Source organism: Taudactylus pleione, unplaced genomic scaffold, assembly GCF_031769625.1.
Source record: "Taudactylus pleione unplaced genomic scaffold, aTauple2 ptg000547l, whole genome shotgun sequence".
Taxonomy (NCBI): Eukaryota; Metazoa; Chordata; class Amphibia; order Anura; family Myobatrachidae; genus Taudactylus; species Taudactylus pleione.
In genome coordinates, this window is record NW_028284949.1 from 466,218 (window position 1) to 490,921 (window position 24,704).

At 40.9% G+C, this 24,704-nt stretch overlaps 1 protein-coding gene across 1 annotated transcript in view; it reads left to right on the top strand.

The window, feature by feature from the left end:
- LOC148500719 (NACHT, LRR and PYD domains-containing protein 3-like) overlaps positions 1-24,704 on the top strand; it is a 182,833-nt gene that overhangs the window by 139,857 nt on the left and 18,272 nt on the right. Inside the window, 3 exon segments of the mRNA XM_088451423.1 lie at positions 14,117-14,287; positions 14,863-15,033; positions 23,926-24,090. Coding sequence (XP_088307549.1) covers positions 14,117-14,287; positions 14,863-15,033; positions 23,926-24,090 — 507 coding nt within the window.

A 24,704-nucleotide genomic window follows, 5' to 3' on the forward strand; every position in this document is an offset into this window, starting at 1 on the left:
GTCGGGATCTGATACGACTGCCGTGTTGGGAAGGTAACACCGTTGGGCAAATTTACCCCAAAGACTATTAAGGAAGAGTCTTGATAACTGATGCTTAGCCTGATTGATATGGATATGAATTGGTCATAAAGACACCCCTTCAGTTTTTTGATAGGTGTCTATATACGCTTGGCATTTCTCAGAGTCTGTACACCATTCAGGATAACCGGACACCTCTTGTTTGTCCCTGAGATGTAATTTAATGTACCCTGAAAACAAATCATCGGATTGATTATCAAAATGCCACACACTTTGTAGCCCTTGTCAACGGCTAAATTTAACTCTACGGTACACCAGGTACCAACGAGGGATTGTTCCTCATCGTCATGTTCACACTGGCCTGTCTCTCCAGTCTTGCCGGATGTACGACATAAAGGAAACATTAGTTTACTGAGCATTTTAAAGAACCGGAAAGAAAAGTCCATGCTGTGGGTACACTTTTACTTTGGCGATGCCAAAATATGTTGTGATAACGCCAAAATCTTTATAAATGATCCTGGCATGTTTTACAGGATATGTTTTGGTTTTGTTGACAAACTGGTAACAAACCATCGGATTGATTATCAAAATGCCACACACTTTGTAGCTCTTGTCAATGGCTAAATTTAACTCTACGGTACACCAGGTACCAACGAGGGATCGTTCCTCATCGTCATGTTCGCACTGGCCTGTCTCTCCAGTCTCGCCTCATGTACAACATAAAGGAAACATTAGTTTACCGAGCATTTTAAAGAACCGGAAAGAAAAGTCCATGCTGCGGGTACACTTTTACTTTGGCGATACCAAAATATGTTGTGATATCAACAAAATCTTTATAAATGATCCTGGGATGTTTTACAGGATATGTTTTGGTTTTGTTGACAAACTGGTATAGACTGGTGAAATCATAGTAGTGTATGCGCTCGTCCTGTTGTGTTTTGTGATACAGCTTTATGGTGTTTGTACAGCCACCGTAAGGTGCAGCGCGTTGGTCCAAGGGTTCGGGCAAATCTATGTTCTTAAGAAACTCCACTAGGCGCGCATCCTCTTGTAACATTTTTTCCACTCGCACTCCCAAATAACACGCACATCAAATCCGCACAGTTTAAGAAAGTTCATTCTCACCTGCGTCTTGTGACTCAACTGGCCATAGGTCATTTGAGTCACTTTGTTTTCATCATCGGGATTGTAACAAGTGCTATATCCATGATAAAAACAACCTTTGAACTCAAATGACGTTTGTACACCATTGATAATGGAATAACCGTCCAGGTAGTAGCTACCGACTTTCTTCTCACCCCCCTTGTAATGCGTGTCTTTATATCTATGCCCTCTGTATGCGCTATGTATATTAGCCACTGTATGGCCGGTGTTGAGTAACGCATCTGAGTACTATGATAGTTATCGCCCGGTACAAGCACCAACATGTTTTCCTTTAAAAATTGACAGCGGTACATGGCCCTACATACCGACGCTAATGTGGTAAGTTGAAATGGGTCAACGTGCCTCTTAACAATGATGGGTCCCTTTTTTATATACAACAACGTCCCGTTCAGTCATTGCTAAAACGGCATCTTGGAACGTCTTACAAACCCTCTGTAATATTAACACATCCTCCTTGCAATAGCGTTTAAGTTCATCTTAGAAGTTAAATGGCTTATGCTTGTATTTCTCATACCACTCTTTGAATTCTACAAATTCTGATTCCATCATATATTGCATGCCGAAATGCTGAATATGGCCTTTTGAGCCCTCACTTTTGGTAAATGTAAAGAGTCAAAAAATGTAAAGAGTCGATAAATCTCATACTTGGATCAAGCACCGTAATGCACATCAGTTTACCGCCTTGCGCCAGCACATCAGTTTTACATTTCTGCTTAATCAGCTGGCGCATTACAAAGTACCCATCATAACGCCCTGCATTATGGGCTATGAATGTGTACCCCTCAAATTTTGGTCTCATGAATGTTTTTACAAACTCTTCGATACAAGCAATGCCCTGAAACTCCCAGGATTGTTCATCCACTAGTGTTAATGAGTAACAGTAATTTGGTGTGTGTACACCTGTCTCCTGTACATTCAACATCATATAAAATTATTTTTTTTGTAGGATCCACAGGTTTAATGTTTTGGATATAACACAGATGCCCCACAAAACTGCCAATGCACACCTTGAAATTGGGGTATTTCATTCCCCAACACTTGTGATCAGGGGTGGTGTACAAACCGCAGTGATCACAATACAGTTTTTCAAGACCCTGTGTTTTGGAAGACAAAACTAGAGCCTTGTGCTCTTCTAAACAGTTGGTTGACCTGCAAAACACCCTACACACAGGACACCTTAGCGCAGCTTTCCGTGTATCAACACAGGCCTGTCTGAGGCAGGCCTTACAAATGAAGAGACAGTCGTGATTATTTCTGTGGTGGTACGCTGTGTGGCAAAACTTGCAGAAGAATCGGGCACCCACAAATGCTTTTATGTCTAATATACCGTAGTAATGGTCGCCGTGCCATAAGATAAACAGTATATTGTCTTTGTATTGACTGTCCGTACAATAATAATGCCAGTCTCCTGTACTATAATACAGTATTTTAATTGTTGCTTTTAAGTGCTTTTCAAAACAAGCAATGTCGCTAAAGCTGATCGGTTTATCAAGGGATAGATTCAAAACTTTATGAAGCTCGAGAGCCTGATCGTGTATAACGAGATCCGTGGCATTATTAGTGTGCAGAAGTTTGCAGAGGCTAGCCGCCAGACACAGATTGTTACCGCTATTATTGAAATCGTATAACAAACGCCTGCGTTTCTCAATAATAAGGCTGTGTGGTATTCTCTGCAGGTAGCAGCCCATCAAGGCCCCGCCTACGCGATTCCTGAAAACAGAGATCAGAAATTTCAACTTTGTATCAAATAAAACCTTAGAATTACTTGGCAGCATGTTTGTTATCTGATTCAAAAAACTGATGGCATCTAATGTATTGTGCGGCCTACATTGAGAATAGATGGTGTTGTATAAACTTCCTCCCTCCAACCTTAAGTGCACACAGTCATTAGGGTCGACATTAACCATGTAGCTGTCGAGCATGGTCTGTATTGCATCGTGTATCGCCCTCATAGTGTCTACAAACGATGTAACCCTATCCAAACTGACAAACAGGATATGATGGTGTATTTCAGATGCCCTGAAATTGGGGTGGTTTCATTTGTATCTGTCGATGGATTTTTAAAAAACAGGGTGCTTCTCCTCATTATTACCAGGAGATTCCGGACCGACAGGTACGGGTGATGCTACGAGACACAGTCCGTCTGTGGTGATCATCTATCTACATGCCGCCACAGCGCGTTGTCATTCTGGTCGCTAAATCTGTTTCTGTCTTGCATTTATTAATGCTCTCACAGAGCGCTTAACTTTTAAATGTCTATTTGTATTTTTACAGCGCTGCGCTCTATGCGCTGCAAGGCGGTTCAATCCGCGGCCTGTCATAATTAGTCATTTCTTTTTTTTACCAAATGTGTGGGCCTGTATGAATGCATTTGTTTCCCTACCTACTCTGCCCTGCTCTGATATACCTTCCATATATTGGTTAATAAAATCATAAAGCACGCGCTGGTCGCATTTGCTGCTGCGCATTATTTCTGCATGTTGCGCTAACAGCCCCTCCACTCTGTGCTTTGTGTATGTGATCTCTCTGAAAATCATGCCTAACAAGTCATGATATTTTAATTTTGATAGTTTACGCATGCCTTCTGCCCTCGCTGGTATACCTGTAGCGGTTTGTCGACCAACACCCGCACCTGTCATTCCTACGCCCAATGGCCCTGCGACAGCTTCGTCCAGCATGTTCTGCAGTGCTGAATGGTGTCTAACACCGACACCTGATGGCCCTGCGACAGCATCATCCAGCGTGGCAGAATGCAGCTTATTCACAGACACACCGACCCCGATGCTCGGGGCACCTGAAACAGCACCTTCCTTGTGCGCATCTCTCGATTCTACATCTGACGCCCATAACACCTGGGCATCTTGATAAGCATCAACATCATCCCGTATCAAAATGGGTTCTGCCTGTGTGTCTGGGATTATAATTGTTTCAGATTGGGTGTCTGGTATTATAATAGGACTGACCCTTGTGGATGGCAATATTATAGCTTTATGATTCTATGTACGCCTTAACTTTCTTTCTGAGGGGCTCTGAACATTTTCTGCACTGTTAACTGTAAGATAGGGCGCTTGCTCGTCATCATCATCATGCCCTGGTAACTTCTTGTATATCTTACCACCAGCGTTACAGCTTTGTGGTACATCAGGAAATGGCGTCAACCTCCTTCTTTTAGGCGCTGATTTGCCAGTAAAACTAAGTTTCCTCTTTAACCGTTTTTGATTAAATGGCTCATTCACCCAATGTGCTGTGCGTGACATGACTCTCACACGCCTGCCTGGCTTGATTTTATTGTACAGCTGGTTCATTATCAATGGCGTAGAGCCAGCTAGACGATAATGGCTGTTCGGAGGCACCGGTTCGCATTGGTTCTTTTTGTCAGCTTCGGGCGATTGCGGCATTGTTATTCTGTCCGCTGTTGTATGGGACTCTGGTTCGTTAGGCGATTCATCATCCGTTATTGCACAGAAATAATCCACCAGATCCATATTATATAGTGCATCTACATCGAATGCTAAAATAAAACAAAAAAAAGCAGTTAGATGTGCAGTAGTGATATACATTTTGCTCTGTAGTAACATGATCGATTTAGATGCATGTAATGTGCATATAGTATCGTTTAATTAACTTACTTTCCATAGAATACTCTCGGGGCAGTTCTAGTTCTGGCAACAGTGGTGGACATGCTGGTACATCGCGTATAAGGTTTTCAACAGCTGATTTCCCACATGGAATGGTAGGACTGTCTGTGGAATACAGATGCATAATTTAACAACATATTGCATGATTTAGTTACAGGCAATTTGTATGCTCCTTAAAACTTCTCATGGATACTTACAGCTGGTTTGTGACCACGGTGACGAAGTAAGGATTCTGGAATGTTCCGATATCATCCCCAAATGCGCATTCTGTGCCGTATGTGATGGCACTTCTCAGGTCTTGACCGGCCGGCCCTGCATAAGATCAATTCTGATTAATTATGTGTGAATAAACATTTGTAAAAATACATTTAAATCATGTGGCAGCAGTTGAACGTGTGATCACAAGCTTTAACATTTTATATAAATAAATAAATTTAGGTAGGCATCGTTAAACACTATTTGACCACTTACGGGTTAGAGGCCGATATACATGATTTTCTTCATCTTGCGAAAGGCACGTGATCATATCATCATCAGAAATCTCAGACGTTCTGGCTTGCTGGCTGTTAAAAGAATATATTATATTAACCACTTAACTGACAATTTTTTTTTCCACAAACACTCCGAAATTGTCATTTTTTTATGATTGAATTAGGTCAAGAACATCTTTTTAAAACTATGTCAACGCAATTTTTTTTTAAACACCATATACCATAAAAAATTAAATTGTTATGGTATACTGTAGTTCTGGTCATTGACAGCTGTACCATCAATGGTTGATTGTTTCAACCAGCAATAGAAACAATCGATTGTTTGACAGCGGTTGTGGGCTCCACACACACTATATATACACAGTATATGTATATATCCATGTGTGTAGATCACGTGTGTGTACATATATATATATATTTATATATATTAAGTGTATGTATATATACATACATATAGGGCTTTGCTGTTTATACATGGGGTGGGGCTTGCAAAAATGGGGGAGGGAGAGGAGGGGGTTGGTTGTTCGGCCAGTGGCTGCTCCCTCTACTATTTGCAGCCGCTGGGTAGCCGCTAACAGGGTGGTGGGTGGGGGCAGAGAAAAGGTCAGTGCTGAAAGCGCTACCTTCTATTTGCCCGGTGGCTGCTCTGTCTATTTTGCAGCCGCCGGGCTGCTGCTAGCGGGGGTGGAGAGAGAGAGGACAGCGCTGATAGCGCTGTCCTTCTCTGCCTGGCGGCTGTTCTGCCATCAGCCGCCGGGCTGCTGCTAGCTCCAGAGGAGGGAGAAATGGACAGCGCTATCAGTGCTGCCTTCTCTGCCCTGTCAGCAGCCGTTGGGCTGCTGCTCTCCGGAGGAGGGAGAGAAGGACAGCGCTCTCAGCGCTGCCTTCTCTGCCCTGTCAGCGGCTGTTCTCTGGAGGGTGAAGGAGAGAGGGACAGCACTATCAGCGCTGCCTTCTCTGCACTGTCAGCAGCCACCAGGCTGCTGTCAGGGGTGGGTGTGCCAGCGCTGGGCTGTCCGATCACTGCTAGTCCTCGGGGAGGGACAGTGTGCAGAGGGACCAGGAGGTCCCTCTTTGATTGGCGGCTGCTACAAAATTATTTTCCAGCAGCCACCCACAGAGCTTTCCTGACTGGTCGTATCAGATACGACCATATCAGGGAAAGCCCAGTCTGGTATGGTCGTATCTGATACGACCATGCCAGGCAAGTGGTTAATATGGAAATAGTTTATATTTTTTACCATTAACGCATATTTTTACATAATAATGCATGCATGTAAATGCATTTTAACATCTCTGTGGTAGAATAAATCATAATAATACCTCCATTATTATTTTTTTCTAAGGATGAGTCTTGGGTTAAACGTTATTCTGGAAGACAAATTAAAAATATGTATTTTAAATACACGATTATTCCACATTCGCTAAATATCAAATTTACACTATGCTTATGAATCACAAAAATTGTTGTACATTTTATTTTAATTACGCTAAATCACAGTATCCTGTAATTGTGATAACCTATTTTAAATAATGCCATAAAACTTTAGTTCACCGTTAGCAAAATAAATTGCTAGCTAATATAACAGAGTGTATAAACATAAGAATGCCATCATATATATTATTTAATTACAGAGTCAGCTAACATGCATGCTAATACCAGCAATACCAAAAGAAAACACATGCTTAAAATTATGGTATTATACATTTAATCAGTCACAGCATTTGCATTGCATATTAATGTTTGCTAACAATTGCAATACAAAAAAAACATCACTCAAGACAGCTAACATGTTTGCTCACAGTTGCAATACCCCAAAAAAAGCACTAGATGTCGCTCATGTCTGCTAACATAAAGACATTCCAACTGCTAACTCATGCATTTTAAACAAAGCACCATATACACATATATATGAAAATGAGGTATTACTACGCATATGTTTATAAGCGGCTCATAATGCTAATACATTATGAATACTAAATGTCTAATGTTTTATGAAACACAAAAATAGCGGTAAATGTTATAATCACAACTATACCTTTTTTTTAAATTCATCACTAACCTAATAATCTAATAAATGTATATATCCGTATATACTACAACTGCCGGTTATTAGATGCAAAACAACATTTAAGAAATTTACTTCAAAGAAATGATATTGTTAGCTGTGATGACCGATGGTAGAACAATTTAAACATGCTGTATAAGAATATCGATCGCTTAGGGTGTGGTCACAATATGGTAATTCTATGTTTAAAATACTATTTCATGTGATGGTTATAATATAACATAAATGTCAATTTCTATCTTTCTATGTTTAAAATAACATCATATACATAGTAAATGCTAATTTTCTACACAAAATAAAGCATAATTATATATTTAATAATTATAATGACACAATTACGAATGGTGGTAATATTTGTAAACATAAAAAAATTATATTTAAAAAAAAAATATATACTAACATATGGCTGTTTAAGCTTGTTCTGTCTCCATCTTCAAAACAGCTGTGGATGTGTAGCATACCTAGACTGCTGGCCCCCTTATATACCATGCCAGTTAATGATGCATACAAGCTATTAGCAACTAAAAATGTATCTTTTTTATTAAAAATTATATAATTCAACTCTGGATAATGTTCTAATACAAATTTTTAGGGCTTTATAATGCCCGGAGAATTATCTACACAAGCCATGATTTTACAAGAATGGCGCAAATTATGGTTAAATGTTTAATTGTCCGCTTGCTTTAAATGCACTATATTAGACATAGACATGTCTACAATTTAAATGCAAGCACAAGATATTTTAACAAATGGGATTAAGTTATTTTATATATATATATATATATATATATATATATATATATATAAATATATATATATATATATTTTATAACAAGTGCAAATTGAAATTAAAGAACCCCTATCAGCACGCTATTTAAATTTAATCACACCTGCTGCATAATACCAGCGTTTAACAGCTGTCTGATTTAAACTTATATAACACAGCTTATAATTTGAGGTTAAAGACACCCTAAAGCTGATATTGAATCATGATGCTTATTTGAATATGTATCTTACTAACAATTGAATACATATTTATAATGCCGCTATCATATGAATCTAAGGTAAGGGACGTATCTATCAAAGCATGATGTGTAATAAAATCAAATCTTGATGTGAGATAAATTGTGATTATCATGTCTGGGCATGTCTGCCACATCCTCTGGAATGCAGCCTTCTAACCAACATTGGGCCTGATTCAGAGCCGAACGCTCTGAGCAGAGCGCTCGCTCTGAATCAGGGCCCTCCTCCATTAAAATGGAGCATCCTCCTGGACGCTCATATAGCTGTGGGTCACCACCCACAGCATATACGAGCGTGCAAAAAGATGGTCGCGATGGTCTTGACCATCGCGACCATCGGACTTGCGAAGGAGACCCTGCGGTCGGGTCTCCCAGCCACAAGCCCAGGAGTGATTTTGGCTCTATCAGAGCCAAAATCACTCCCACTGACATCACTAGTGATGTCAGTGGGGCTGGCTCCAGACGGTAGGCGTTCCCTTGGGAACGCCTCTGTCTGGTAGGCACGCCCCCGACACGCCCACCAAAGGGGGCGTGCTGTCAATCAACATCGACAGCACGCCCCCTGTGCTGTGAGACCCCGAGCGATGGAAAGTCCGACGCTCGTTGGGTCTCGCACATGCGCACGACGGAGCTCCCTCCGTCATGCGCATGCGCAGTGGGGAACATCGACCTACTTGCGAGCGTACTGCCGCTCACGAGTGGGTCTGAATGACCCCCATTGTCAAGTGTGAAGGCAGAACATGTGGATCACATATGCTGTTTCATGCTTCTCAATAGCCCATAGACCTGTTCCGGCCCTACACAAACATCTTCCAGCAGGCAAACAATTGCAGCGGTGTAAAACTTACACTATTCATCATATTTACAGAGTCACACATCTGTATTCCATAACCATAATAATAACCATTACATGGCCTGTCTTGTTCACAGCCATACCATATGTAAGTATAACAGGGAAAAGTCAGGACCCCTGCTGATTATGCAGGCCCTACCTGAAGAAATAGCGCAATGGTAATTAGGCTTACTGACATGTTCTCCCACTGATTAATGCCCTGGTATGCATCAGTACTTTGTAGGGAAAACTTATGCCTATGTTTTTCAATCCGTTGTTCGTAGAAAACACCACTGTTCCTTTTTCTCCTGCTGATCCTATCCATAGCAGCATGATAGAAGTAAGATCATAACATTTAAACTGTCTATGGGTCAAAACATTTAAGATCATAACTTGCAAGCTTAATTTTTAATCCGACCCATCAAAACCTGTCTAACATTGCATTATTCCAAGGGACACAGCATCTTACTGATGTGCGTCATCTAAGGGTTAACAGCAATGCTGTCTATGGGACAAAACATCTTACTGATGATGCTTCATCTAACAGCAGTACTGTCTGATTAAACATTGAACTCGTTTTATATCAAACACTATCACAATTATATACACATGATTTAGATTTTTATATCAAACCCTATCAAAAAGATATCAAAAAAGATATAATTTGTAAATTTTTTCATGATCTCAGTATTTATCGTAAGGGTAAAACACTGGTAGGGGGAGATTTTAACATGACTCTCGCTCCTCATATGGACAAATCAGGCTCCCCCCCTCGTAGAGACATATCAACCCCATCCTTGGCATTACAAAAAAATATAGCTGAGAATGGGCTTTTTGATGTATGGCGTTCTCTTAACCCCACCATCTGAGATTACACCTTTTACTCTATACCTCATGATGTCTATTCCCGTATTGATTTATTTCTTTGTTGTGCCTCACTCTCACAGTCTGCAATTCATTCCAAGATAATTCCTAACATTTGTTCAGACCATTCAGTTTTGTCAGTAACATTTGACCTTTTAGAATCTAAGAATGGTAGGTCACCATGGAGACTCAACGAGACTTTACTAAAAATCCCCCAATTTCAAGAACTGATCAAATCTAAAATTCAGGATTACTTCGTTCTTAATATGCAGGGAGAGTGTACTATGTCGACGGTTTGGGAGGCCCATAAAGCAGTCATACGGGGATCGATTATCCAATATGCATCTCGTAGAAAACAAGAACAGAGACAACAGATAGATCACCTGACCAACTCCATTGCAGATCTTGACAGAGAACACAAACGCACTCACTCCAAGACCACTCTTACCCAACTTTCTAAAGCAAGAGCTGAATTGCAATCTCTCCAAGCTGAAGAGGTCGAACGATCTCTGCGCTGGGCTAATCAAAATTTCTATGACAAAAGCAAAAAGGCTCATACATTATTGGCAAATAAACTCCGAAATAAAAAAGCTGCCCACGCCATCTACTCAATTAAAGACCCCACTGGCCATTTGTCCTATGACCCTAAATGTATCAACAAGGTTTTCTTGGATTACTATCGAGCTCTATATAATTTAAAACCACCGGTTGACCCATCCTCATATGCCACTGAGTCCCATTTGTATCTAGATTCCTGTGCCCTCCCCCAAATTGATACAGCTGCTCGTCAGCTGTTAAATAATGATATCTCAATTGAGGAACTTGAAGCGGCATTAAAAACCCAGAAACCATCTAAGGCCCCAGGCCCAGACGGATATTCAATGGCCTACTACAAAACATTTGCCCCTCAGCTGTTACCATATATTGTTAAATTATTTAATGGTGTCATGAATGGAACCCCGTTCCACACTGATTCTTTGGCTTCTCGTATTATAGTTATCCCCAAGCCCGGTAAAGACCCTTCCCTTTGTACCAATTATAGGCCCATCTCTTTAATAAACACTGATCTTAAATTATTTGCCAAGGTACTTGCTAGTAGATTAAATTCTGTGTTAACATCTTTAATCGACACTGATCAAGTAGGCTTTATGCCGGGACGTCAGGCCTCAGATAATACAAGACGCACTATCAATTTGATCCACCATATTAATGCCTCCAAAACACCTTCTATAGTCCTAGCACTCGACGCTGAGAAGGCGTTTGATCGCATTTCATGGCCCTTCTTATTCTCTACCCTCTCCTCATTTGGATTCAGAGGCCATTTTATCACGGCTATTAAAGCCCTCTATTCCTGTCCCTCTTCTATGGTTTTGACGAATGGGATCTGTTCCCCCCGATTCACCCTCAATAACGGCACACGACAAGGCTGCCCATTATCACCCCTTATATTTGCCCTATGCATCGAACCACTAGCAGCCTGTATTCAAGCTAATACTGATATACATGGCATCACAGTGGGTCAAAACCATTATAAAATATCCCTTTTCGCAGACGATGTTCTCCTGACCCTTTCAAATCCATTAATATCCCTTCCTAACCTTCAAAAGGAGCTCTCCATTTATGGTTCTTTTTCGGGATACAAAATTAATCATTCTAAATCGGAAGCTTTGGCATTATATGTCTCTCCGCAAATGCAGGCCACGTTAACCTCTTCGTTTCCTTTTCTTTGGAGGCCATCCGCTATAAAATATCTTGGGATATTCATCACTAAAAACTATTCTTCTCTGTATCAGGCTAATTTTGTCCCTCTGATTAATAATTTGATTCAGGAACTTCAGATCTGGGACCGGATGTATATTTCGTGGTTTGGTAGAGTAAACGCTCTCAAAATGAACCTTCTCCCCCGTTTATTATACCTTTTCCAGACTCTTCCAATTTCGGTACCCCGCGCAACACTCATTTCTTTACAAAAACACTGTAACAGATTTGTATGGGCGGGTAGTAGACCACGTATCAAGAGATCAATTCTTAGCAAAAGTACAATCACGGGGGGCTTGGGACTCCCTATTCTACAGTCTTACTATGAGGCATGTCATCTTAATCACATCCTGTCATGGCATTCTGACCCAGGAGTTAAAAAGTGGGTTGATATTGAGAACTCCTTAACACAATGTGGTACGCTTAATACGTTGGTTTGGCTTCCTAAAAATTGTAGGCCGGCGTCAGTGTACTCAATCCCTACTATCAAATTTTCTCTCCAACTATGGGACAAAGTACGCGCCACCTATGATCTTTCTCCCTATCCGTCCCCACTCACCCCAATATGGGATCATCCTCAATTCCCCTCAGGATGTGATAGAAAAATGGCAGCTCCATGGCAGGCTCGAGGTATAGAAAGATTTATTCATATCAAAGGCGATTTTGCTCCCTCCTCATTCCAGAACTTCCAAGATCGCTTTAAACTCCCTTCCTCTTGTTTCTTCCAATATTTTCAAATTATTAGTTTTATCTGCTCCCAATCTAAATCTTCTTCGCTGTGCAACCCTACCTCATTTGAACATTTGTGTTTATATTCAATTGGGAGAAGAGGGAATATCTCAATAATTTACAATTCAATTTTGGCCCCCGATTATCCTCCACGCGAACCGCACGAATTGCTGTGGGAATCTGACTTAGCTACAAATATAGATGAGGATCAATGGGAAGAAATTAGATTACGTACCGCCAAAGCTTCTATTAGTGTATCCATACGCGAAACTTGCTATAAAGTATATACCCGTTGGTACCTAGTACCTACTAAACTCCATTCCATATTTCCTGCTACATCCAAAATGTGTTGGAGACTTTGTGGTCAAGAGGGGTCATTTTTCCACATTTGGTGGTCTTGTCCCTCTCTCCGCCTTTTTTGGTCCCATGTTCGCCAATTGATTAATCAGACTCTTGGTACGGGATTTACTTTAGATCCATTATCAGCTTTATTGAATGCACCACTTGTTGGTGTATCTAAAAACCAGGATAAACTGATTACACATATTTGTAATGCAGCTAAAACCCTTATAGCCAAACACTGGAAAGACCACCGCCCACCCTCAAAAGAGACTCTTATAGCTAAAATTAACTACATTGCATCAATGGAATATATTTCCAGTTTACAAAATAATTCGGTAACAAAATATCATCTGATTTGGTTACCATGGTTTCACTCTGACTCGTCCTGGTCCTGGAGTCCGTTGAATACTTTACCCTAAAACTCCCTCCCTTCTTTCCCCTCTGAAACCCCCCCTTTTTTTTTTTTGTTGTTCCTTCTCCTCTTTTCTTTTTTCCTTTTCCTTTCTATTTCTCTTTTGTGTTATAAAATACAAAATTATTGAGATGTTATGGTTAATAATGCTTAGTAAACGATCTGTATTATTTGTGATGACTTTGTCTAATTTATTAAATACCGAGATGTGTTTATTGGTATTATTTACTTATTTCTGTGTAAGTATATAGTTTGAATGTGTTCTAATTTATCACATATTCAAGACAATGTTTTGTTTATCTGTTTTTCTTTATGCAAACTTATAATGCTTTCCAATAAAATATTTTGTTTAAAAAAAAAAAAAGATATAATTTAATATAAATTTTCATATTAAATTTATATAAAATTTATATGGAACGATATCAAAAGGGGAGGAAAAGTGGGTGTACCAGGGGGCGGAGTTAGGGGAGGGGTTGTGGGTGTGGTACTTGTCAAATTAAATTTGCCGAAAAACGGTTCTATATCTACTTATAGGAACAAAATGAAAGACATAATTGAGCAATAATAAACCTGTCTGCAGTTCATGGAAAGTCATTTGGAAATATTTCTAAGGTCACATATTTATTCAGTGACTTAATGACAGCATTCTCCATGATACACTTATACCTACAGTCTAATAACTGATATATATGTGATTAATTGTATCCAGCTTATGACTTTCTGCTCAGATTTGTGATAATAATAATGCCCTAATGCAGATCCCTCATTTTCCATCAGGTTACATAAATGTGGTCTGACCTCCTCCTGCTGTGATGATCTCCGCTCTGTTATTACTACAAACCGCTCTCTGACCACACTGGTCCTGTCACTGAATGCTCTGCAGGACTCTGGTATAAAGCTTCTGTGTGAGGGACTGAGACATCCAGCTTGTGCTCTACAGGATCTTACGTAAGATCTGTCTCAGTGTTATTATAACTGTTCTCTCAGTACAAGGCATAGGTCCTGCTTCAGCAAGGATCACAATTGCAAAGCTGCATGAAGGTTATAGATATATGATGTATGCACACAGGCTATAGATATATGATGTATGCACACAGGCTATAGATATATGATGTATGCTCACAGGCTATAGATTTATGATGTATGCATGAAGGCAACTTGGCAATTCGATCCTTGCAATAATGCAAATGCAACAGGAAGTGTATGACACCCCCTGCTGCATTTGCGATCCCAGCACTGCGATGGAGGTCACAGGCTGGGATCACCATCGTGACCATTGGTGGTCGATGGTCGCGAGGGTGGATGGCACCTGGCTGCCAGCCAGCTGAGTAAGCCTTACAAATTTGTGGTCAGGCTGTGTCTGGCTGTAGTTAACTCACCTCATTACTTAGATTTATGCTTTAACCATTTTTGCATGATATAAAGCTTAATACATAGTATAAATGCTATTGATAATGTCATATTGAGTGTAAGACTGTGACATTATTAGAATAAACTAATGCAGATCCCTCATCTCTCATTAGGTTATGGGGCTGTGATCTGACCTCCTCCTGCTGTGATGATCTCCACTCTGTTATTACTACAAACCGCTCTCTGATCAGACTGGACCTGTCATACAATGCTCTGCAGGACTCTGGGATAAAAGTTCTGTGTGAGGGACTGAGACATCCAGCCTGTGCCCTACAGGAGCTTATGTAAGAACTGTCAGTGTTATTATAACTGTTCTCTTAGTACAAATCATAGATAACACAAGGCAAATACACAGGAAAATAGCTACTGGATCTTCTCTTATGTTATCTGAGTATATTTTTACAGAACTATTATTCTATCCATTCTTAAGATACAACCATCGCTTTGTTTTATTATGTTTTTTTTCCCTTAAGAACAAGTTTTTTTGCATTAGTTATTAGCATATTGTTAATAGTTATTGTATAAATTTGGGACATTTACCCTCCTGTCAGATGCTTGGACAGATCTGACAGATGGGTGACACTCTTAAGGGTAAATGTAATAGGGTCCAAGTTTTTCATGCGGGACAAACTTGGAATTTCTCTCACATTCAAAGGTCTGAGTTTGTCCCACGCATGTTTGCTACTTTGCTTAAATAAAATTTTACTGGTTATTTTAATATTTAATTTGCATGTGAGCTCGAGGCCCTTAATGCCCTGCATGCTGGTACTTATGGTTCTTTATATACCAGCATGCGGGGGAGGCTTGCTGGGACTCTCCAGTAAAAAGACAATATTTTTAAATCCTTTTTTTACACACACATTTATAAAATCAACTCAGCACCACTGGCCAGTGGTTCCGGAGATAGCCCAGGGCTATTAGCCCAGGGCTGGGGTGCCCTGGAGAGGGGGACCCCTTTATTTACCTCCCCAGGGATCTCTGGCCTGGGCTGACTAGCGGTAAGGTATGATGCTTTGGCCAGGGAACCCTATAGAAGGGTTCCCCAGCTGTGGCATTACACCCCTGCTAGAAAGAGTTTGGTGCTGGTTATGGAAAATACGGGGGACCACTACTCATTTTGTCCCCTGTATTTACAGAACCAGGACCAGCTCAACAGAGCTTGGGGCTGGTTCATAAAGTACAGGGGAATCCTATACACCACAGGCTGGTTATACTTATGGTGCATCAGTTTTCTTTACGGTTTACTTTTTTAACACACATAAACATGCACGGATCTCACAAATCTGTGCATGTTTCTGTGTAACATGGACCTGTTCAGGATAGACTCGCTAGTCTGAAGCAGGTATTTCCTCTATCAAGTTTTCAGGAAGTAATAGTGTGCGAGTTAAACACTCGTACTCTATTACACAATGCCAAAATATATGGATGCACGTTTTGCCATTGCGCATTGTGGGGGTGTGAGAAACATGAGAGTTTGCATGTTCTCACACCCTATGACATAGGGGGACTCCTGAAAATGTGTGAGTATAACTTTCAATAGTAGAACCTGTTGTGTTATATATCACATTTTGCTCAATTTTACATTTAAGACTTTCTACAGAAACACATCCACATTCATAAGATGCTCCCATCTGTAGCCAAAATGACATATGGCTATTAACCACTTGCCTGGCATGGACGTAAGTTTCTGTCCACACCAGGCAGTTCTTTATCTGTACTGGACATAAAATGTCATCCAGACAGATAAACATGAGGGCGGCTGCAGGAAGAGACCTTCCGGTCCCTCTGCTTGCCAGCACCCTCTCCCCCTCTGTCTGATGTACTGCTGATCACTGCTGATCGGGTAGCAAAGCAGGACCCCCGACCCAGCACCTGCAGAACTAAGCAGCCGCTGGGGAAAAGTAAGTAAACTCCCCCCCTCACTCCCCTTACGTACCTGGTGCCTGGATCCGGTCTCAAATTGAATGTCGCGATGGTCGCGATGTTTCCAATGGTTCTGATGGTGGTTCCGATGTTCCGGTATTTGAAATTTTTTTTTTTTTTTTAAAAATCTTAAAAAAAAAACAACTCTATTTTTTTGATGAAACCATTTTAAATAAGTTAAAATGGATGTTCCTCACCTAATTCACTAAAAAAAAAAAAACGACAATTTTGAAGCGGTTTTTTAGAAAAAACAAATCGTAAGTTAAGTGGTTAAATGAATTAACACCAAAATATAAAGAAATATTGGCCCTCATTCAGAGCCACTCGCTATTTGCGGTCGTTCGTTCTAAAACAAGGGGTGGCTATTCAAATGAACCGTTCGCTGTTTGCGGTCTGTTCACGCCTCTATGTCTGAACGAGCGAACAAAACTTGCGTTAGTTTTTTGAAAAAATACGCCCCCTGGCCGCTCGCATCCTACGTCATGTCCGCTATTTATTAGATTAATCGAGTACATCGACCAGGGTATGAACTGCTCGCTATTCTTGGGGCTGGTGTTTGCTACCACAATTTTGCGAGCAGTTCTGGCTCTAAAATAACCCAGTGACGTGGTCAATGACGCTGCTGTTTTAAATATGCACACCCATAAAACGCCCGTTTTGACCTTTAAGCACGCCTGTGATCGGATCTCCACTCCCCGTTTTCAAGCACCTTCCCCTTTTACCACCCACATACGCCTCTTTCTGTCACTCAAATTATCAGGCATTCGCTATTTTGCGAGCACATGAATTTCGGCAGCACTGAGTGGTTCGCGCATGCGTATTACGATCCGTACGCATGCGCAGTTGGGCAAACATCGCTTGGAGCGAACGAGCAGCGACTTGCGTCCGGCTCTGAATCAGGGCCATTGTTTTAAGCAATTTATATAGAGAGTATGTGTAAAATGGAGTTAGTATATACATTTCATAGCATTCTGAGTTAATTTAAGTATGTAAATGCATAAATAAATAAGGTATAATGTAAAAGTATAATTTTAATTATCGTATTTATATTGTCATAGGTAAAAATAATTATGTAAAGTTAGCAACTAATATATGGTAAATAATTTAAACATCTGACATGCTGCAATAAAATGAATACAAGAAGAATCAGACACACTTACCTTAGTTAGCTCACTCCTTCTGTGCTGTCTCATTGTGTCTTCTCCGGCTCCCAAGTCTTCAGTCCTCAAACCAAATGCTTCAGAGCCTCTTTCATTCAGCGGCATACCGGCTCACTAAAAAAACTTTAATGCGGCCAATGCAGTGGAGGTAGGAGCAGGAGGGGGAGGGCTTGGTGTGGTGGTTTAAAAGCATGGAGTCTGGTAATGTATATGCACACTCGTATTAGGTACAATTCTAGATAAGTCCTACAAGTTATATACTGTAGTGCAACTCTGGATTTGAACCCTAGTATGTTAGGGGCCTACCCTAAAGAGGTTACCTGGATATGGTGGGTAGGCCCATAACCTTGGCCAAGGTTATGCTAAAGACCTCTATTGATTGCAAAATGTTATAGCATTTATATATTATTAATAATTTGGAGTTGTGCACCTGAGATTTGTCTGTTTCTGTGCCTGCAATTAGTCTCATCAGGTAGCACCTCCTATTATATATATATAAGGTGTGCAGTCCAGAAACCTTTCCTATATACTCCATTTAATGTGCTTTATTGCACACCTGAGGGAAAGGAGATGCCCCCAGTCTGGATTAGCAACCCTTCCTTATTGGTTTAAAAGCATGGAGTATGGTAATGTATATGCACATTGTATTAGGCACAATTCTAGGTAAGTCCTACAAGTTATAAACTGTAGTGCAACTTTGGTTCATTTTGGGGGCGTGGGTCTCCCTGGATTGATTTGGTTGATCTTTTTCAGGGCACCGCATTATAACACATTTTTATTTTATAACACTTTTTAACCCTTCACTGTTTGTTTATTATACATGTACTTCACTTTTTTATTTTCATTCTCTATATGCATTCCCGATATTGATACATTTGGCTGCATCGCATCCCCCATAGAAACCTATGGGGGAGGCGGGTGCCAGCGGCGGAGATACCTGCTGCGTTCCCTCCTTCATATATCTGGGGGATACTTAGTATTTGAGGTAAACCGGATTTTACCTCAAATATTGAATGATGAATGGGCCCCTACATCTTAATTGAAACAAGGGGGTATATTCACTAAAGTCCAAGTTGTTAGAATTGCAGATGTTGCCTATAGCAACCGATCAGATTCTACTTGACATTTATTTAGCACCTTAGAGAAGATAATAGCTAGAATATGATTGGTTGCTATTGGTAATATCCACTTCTAAAAGGTTGCACTTCAGTAAATATATACCCAAAAAGTCTTCATTAGAGTAGATACTTTCAGCAGCAGGAATAGGCAAAATTTTACATTGCAGCAACTGCCATTGATGTCCTGAAGGCTTTTAGTAAAAAATTACACCTTGCAGCTCATGCATATTAATAACCACTGCAGAAGTGCCACTTAGACAGTTCATTTATACTGTTTTACTCTTTTAACTGAAAGATGAATGGTTTCTGTTCACTGTAATTATAGCAAGGTAATATAACAGTACACAGGGGGCCTGATTCAGACCCGGACGCAACGCAGCGCACTTTCTCAGCCGCCTGGGACTGGGTATGCAAATTCTGCAATCGCACGGCATGGCATAAGGACACCCACTATGTCTTAGAGTGCGTCGGCCACCTGATCGCAGTCCAGTCTAATGCCGCCCACTTTTTCCTTGGCAGAACACATCATCTCCAGGAAGTGTATAAGACAATCGGTAAGATCGTGAACCATCGGAGGCCAAAGCAGTGCTTGAGGTATACCCGACCATACCCTACCTCAAGCACTGCGATGGCTTTAGTCTAAAATACAGCCAAGTGATGTGTACAATGACGCTCCACTTTAATTATGCACACCCAAAGAACGCCATTTTGACGCTCAGACACACCTGAGTTCACACATCCACTCCCCCGTTTTCCTGGTCCTTCCCCTGTTACCACCCACAAACAGCACTATCTGTCACTCAAAGTAGCGCTCAGTCTGTGTACTATGAGTTCACAATTCCCGATTGCAGTGACTGGCTCGTGCACGCGCACTGAGATGCAAACGCATGCGCAGATGGGTGACTATCGGCCATATTGTGCGATCGCGGCTTAGCGAACGAGTCTGAATCAGGTTCCGAGTTTCAACAAGGAGTTTTTAGTTAATATCATGGATAAAAACAGAGAGATACAACTATTTTACATTTTGGAGGATCCCTTTTACCAACTGTCAGGAAAATTACAATTCTCCACAATACTAAGGATACTTATGTGCAAAAGAAACATTTATACCTACAGTTACAAAGCACAATTAATAGCAAAGATCCAGGATGATTTAGACTTGACTGCAGATAAATATCTGCCTTCTACTATATATACAGTAGTGTAAAATCTTCAGGACAATTATCTAGGCACCCAACAATATAAGTATATATTGTTCCACAGTAGTATTGTTATATTGTTCAGTTAAATTTATGTATTACTGCATAACGGTGGGTTTCGTTCTGATCGAAATGAAATAGTACCCATGTGACCAAAATGAGTGATGTACAAATAAACACACTTTATTTACAAGTAACAAACAATAAACAAATGACATACAAAGTATACAGTATACTCAACTTTTGTCTATGTATTCAGATGACACCGGTAATTCATCATCAGCAAAATAAGATGTACTTCATCTTATCTTCTCTCTGGGGAGCCCTCGTTTCCAATGCCCAGATAATCAATTTACATTGCAGGCACCTCTACTGCAGAGTCTTAGGTCCATACACGAGCTAAAGGGTCCTTTGTGTACCTTTGGTTTATATACCTTAGTATAGGGTGTTGGCTTTCCGGATATTAAGCCCATATCAGTTACATACAGTGCTAGGTATCAAGCACTCATTGGTCCAGCATAGCATTGACCAAACTTATCTCTCTTGCACATGCTCTGTAAGCACTAAGATGTTCAGACAAAGAGAATACAGTAATGACGTATCCTAATGTCTGGAGATGAACTCTATTTCAAGGCTCCTTTGTATAGAGTCTGGACATCATTGCTAATTACCCATAATGCTTAGCATCTCTACACAGCTACAATGGAATGTAGCTAACTGATAAGAACATAGAAGCTATGAATGGCGCATTATACTTCTAGTAGTAGAAATGACAGGTAGAGCTAGGCCCCAATTTATGTCTTCTGTGACCCCAAAAGGTCATTTGACCATTCTATGGAAAGACAGCAACTTGTACAATCTCTTTTTGCAAACCTCAAAGAGGCCTAGCAAGGGGTATAGGTGTGTGTTACAACTTATAACTTATATGATTATGTAGAAATTAACTATTTAACCCATTGATTACAATTACATGTATTAAACTGTGGCCCTGAGTCAGAGCCAGACGCTCTTTCAGAGCACTTGCTCTGAATCAGGGAGGGTTTTTTTTTTTTGGAGCGGCCTCCCGGCTGCTCGCATAGCTGTGAGTGACCACCCACAGCTACTGCGAGCGGCCAGGTGATGGTCGCAATGGTCTCGACCATCGCTACCATCGGGGCTTGCGACGAGATCCTTGCGGTAGGGTCTCGTTCCCACAAGCTCCAGTGAGCTTCCACCTCTAAATAGAGCCAGAAGCTCACCACTGACAACACTGGTGATGTCAGTGGTGCCTCCCACAAATGGCAGGCGTTCCTTCGGGAATGCCTCCGTTTGTGTAGCAACCCTCCCTGCCTGCCTCCAAAATGGGGCAAGCTGTCGATCAACATTGACAGCCTCCCCATTTTGGTGTGAGACCCGGAGCGACGGAGCGCCCATCGCAGGCCGGGTCTCGCGCATGCGCACGTCGGATCCAGCTCCGGTGTGCGCATGTGCAGTGCCCCAACATCGCCCCACTTGTGAGTGCATAGCGCTTGCGAGCGGGACTGAATCAGCCCCTGTGTTTTTTAAAAGTTTGACTGTATGGTAAAACACTATTGTTATTTATTTACTATTTATATGTATATAAGAACCCTTTTGATGATAAATTGAGTGTGTCTGAGATATATGAAATCACATTATCCTGCGGAGAAAATAACAGGTTTACCCTTACTGTATAATTTGTTTACTAAATGATGTTATACTATGTTATACCCGCATAACATTATATATACAGTGTTATAAACCAGAGGATCTATTTGCCTGGAGTGACAAGACATTGGGGAATGTCACTCCCATTTTTCATGCACACCCCTTTGCCACATAGACGGTGCAAATTCCTCGATTTTGGGAGTTATGTCTATTTAATGCCCTCCTGTGTACAACAAGTCTTTCCTCTAGCCTCCAAACCTTGATGTGTTCCCTGAGAATTCCCATCTTCAGACAGCTTATCACATTCCAGTACCACCCACATAACCTCTCTAAGCTATTCTGCTAATTACCTCCCACTACACAGTGGAAATATAGCTAATACCTGCCTAAAAAAACCCAGGTAATTAGCGTGTCTACCCTGGACCAGGCTTCAAAGAAAAAATCCTGCTGACCCAGTATTTCTTCCCGAGTATCGAGCAGGGTTTTTAGCGGGTAAAATCCGGTTACACTGCAGTGGATACAGCTCTTACCTGGGTTTTTTGACCAAAGTTATTGCAGAAAGCCGCTGATTAGTCCTCCCAGGGTGCTGGCTGCTGATGTAATCACCCATAGACCAGAGGAGGCACCTGAATAAAGGATGTAATTAAAAATGTAATTAAATAAAATAAATAATAATTAAATTAATAATAATAAATAATAATAATAATGAAATTATATAATAAAAAATAATAATAGTAAAGGATGTAATTAAAAATTTAATTAAATGTGGGTGTCATTAAAAAAGGCCTGAATAAAGGCTATTTTTAATGATATCCATAGGTTTTGCTGGGCTTACCCGGATTCAGTGGAAACAGGGGTGGCCCGGGAAAAACTCGGGACGAGGGTGCGGTGGAAACTGGGTCTAAGCCGTGTATGACCTGACAATGCCGGGTAAAATATCCGGGATAGACCTGGGATTTGGTGGAAAAGCGATATTACATGTGTTCTCTTTATAAACCTAAATCTCACACCATGAGAGCACCTCTGATACTGTCCCGCCACTGACTGTATCCCACTGAGAATTGTTTGCCGCTTATTAAAGTGGCAAATGAATGAATGTCCGAGCAGGGCCATAGAGAGCGGTGCTGGGTCTGGGTACTGTAAGGGGCATGCCCTAACCTCAGGGGAATGATCACATCCCTACAAAAAATAAGTAATTATGGTACAACACAGGGGGGTGCCATGTGCTCCGCAGCCAGGTGCAGTATAGGGGGAGTGCGATCTGTATGTTCATTCTCACCACTCCCATCAGGTGCAGGCACAGGAGACTGCTGCTGCTCTCAGCAACAGCAGTAGCAACCTCCCTGTACTCACTGCAGCCCACCACATAGCAGCGTGAGCTGGGTGCTGCTGGCGCCGATAGGACATAGGGGTCTATTTACTAAGCAGTGTTAGGAGAAGTGAAAAGTGATGAGTGAAAAGTGATAAGGTGCCAGCCAATCAGCTCCTAACTGCCATCTCACAGGCTGTGTTTGAACAATGACAGTTGTGAGCTGATTGGCTGGCACCGTATCACTTTTCACTCATCACTTTTCACTTCTCCTAACACTGCTTAGTAAATAGACCCCTAAGACAGGAAACAGTGGGGGGAGCGGCAGACCTGGGCCTTTCCAGCAAACTGTAGTAATTATTATCCACTCCACCCCTCTTGGTGCCCGTGCTTCCAAGTTCTGACCTGGTGTCTCTATTGCACAGGTGCGACCATCGATTGGCACATGCTTCCATATATATTAGTGAAAGGAAGTGGAAGGACCAGCCTGCCCAGGAAGTGATCAGCAGATCCTTCTCCAGCAGTACTATAGCTATATCCTAGACCTGCTAACACCACCTGCAGATGATGATTGAAATTGGAGAGTAGCTAGATAAAGTTACATTTTTTTGCAAGCTGTGTCTGGCTCTTGTTAAATAGCCTCTATACTAAGATTTATGCCTTAATCATTTGAAAACAGCCATGTTTGCATGATGTAAGGTTTGATACAAAGTTAGTAAATGTTCAGTGATGACATAATGCTGAGTGTGAGGCTGTAACATTATAAGAAATAAACTAATGCAGATCCCTCATCTCTCATCAGGTTACAGTACTGTGCTCTGACCTCCTCCTGCTGTGATGATCTCTGCTCTGTTATTACTACAAACCGCTCTCTGACCACACTGGACCTGTCACACAATACTCTGCAGGGGATAAAGCCTCTGTGTGAGGGACTGAGACATCCAGCCTGTGCCCTACAGGAACTTACGTATGAACTGTCTTAATGTTAATATAACTGTGCTCACAGTACAAGTCATAGACCTCACAAGGCACAACCACCAGAAATTTACTGGATTTTCTTTTAAGTTATCTGAGTATACTATTATGAAACTATTATTTTATTCATTGTTAACATACAACAATTGCTTTGGTTTAATGTATTTCTTTCTTTAAGAACTTTTTTTTGCATTAGTTATCAGCCGATTATTACTAGTTATGTTATTTTGGAATATTTGCATATCATAATGAAATATCTTGGGAATGGGACCCCAATATACACACAGAATGCATTTATGTGTTATATACACCTTATACACACAGCCTGCAGGTCATTTTATACAATGTTTTCAATAATTTTGTGGCTCAAACAAAGTTTATGTACATACATGAAATACATTTATGTTTCATATACACCTTATATACACAGCCTGTAGGTCCTTTTATACAATATTTTTAATAATTTGTGCCTTAGACAAAGTTTCTGTACATTGAACCATCAAAAATCAAAAGGTTTCATTATCTCAGTAATGCCAAAATTATTCCGTATTTCGGAATATTTGGATATGGGAGACTCAACCTGTACTTGATTTTTATCATAAGAAA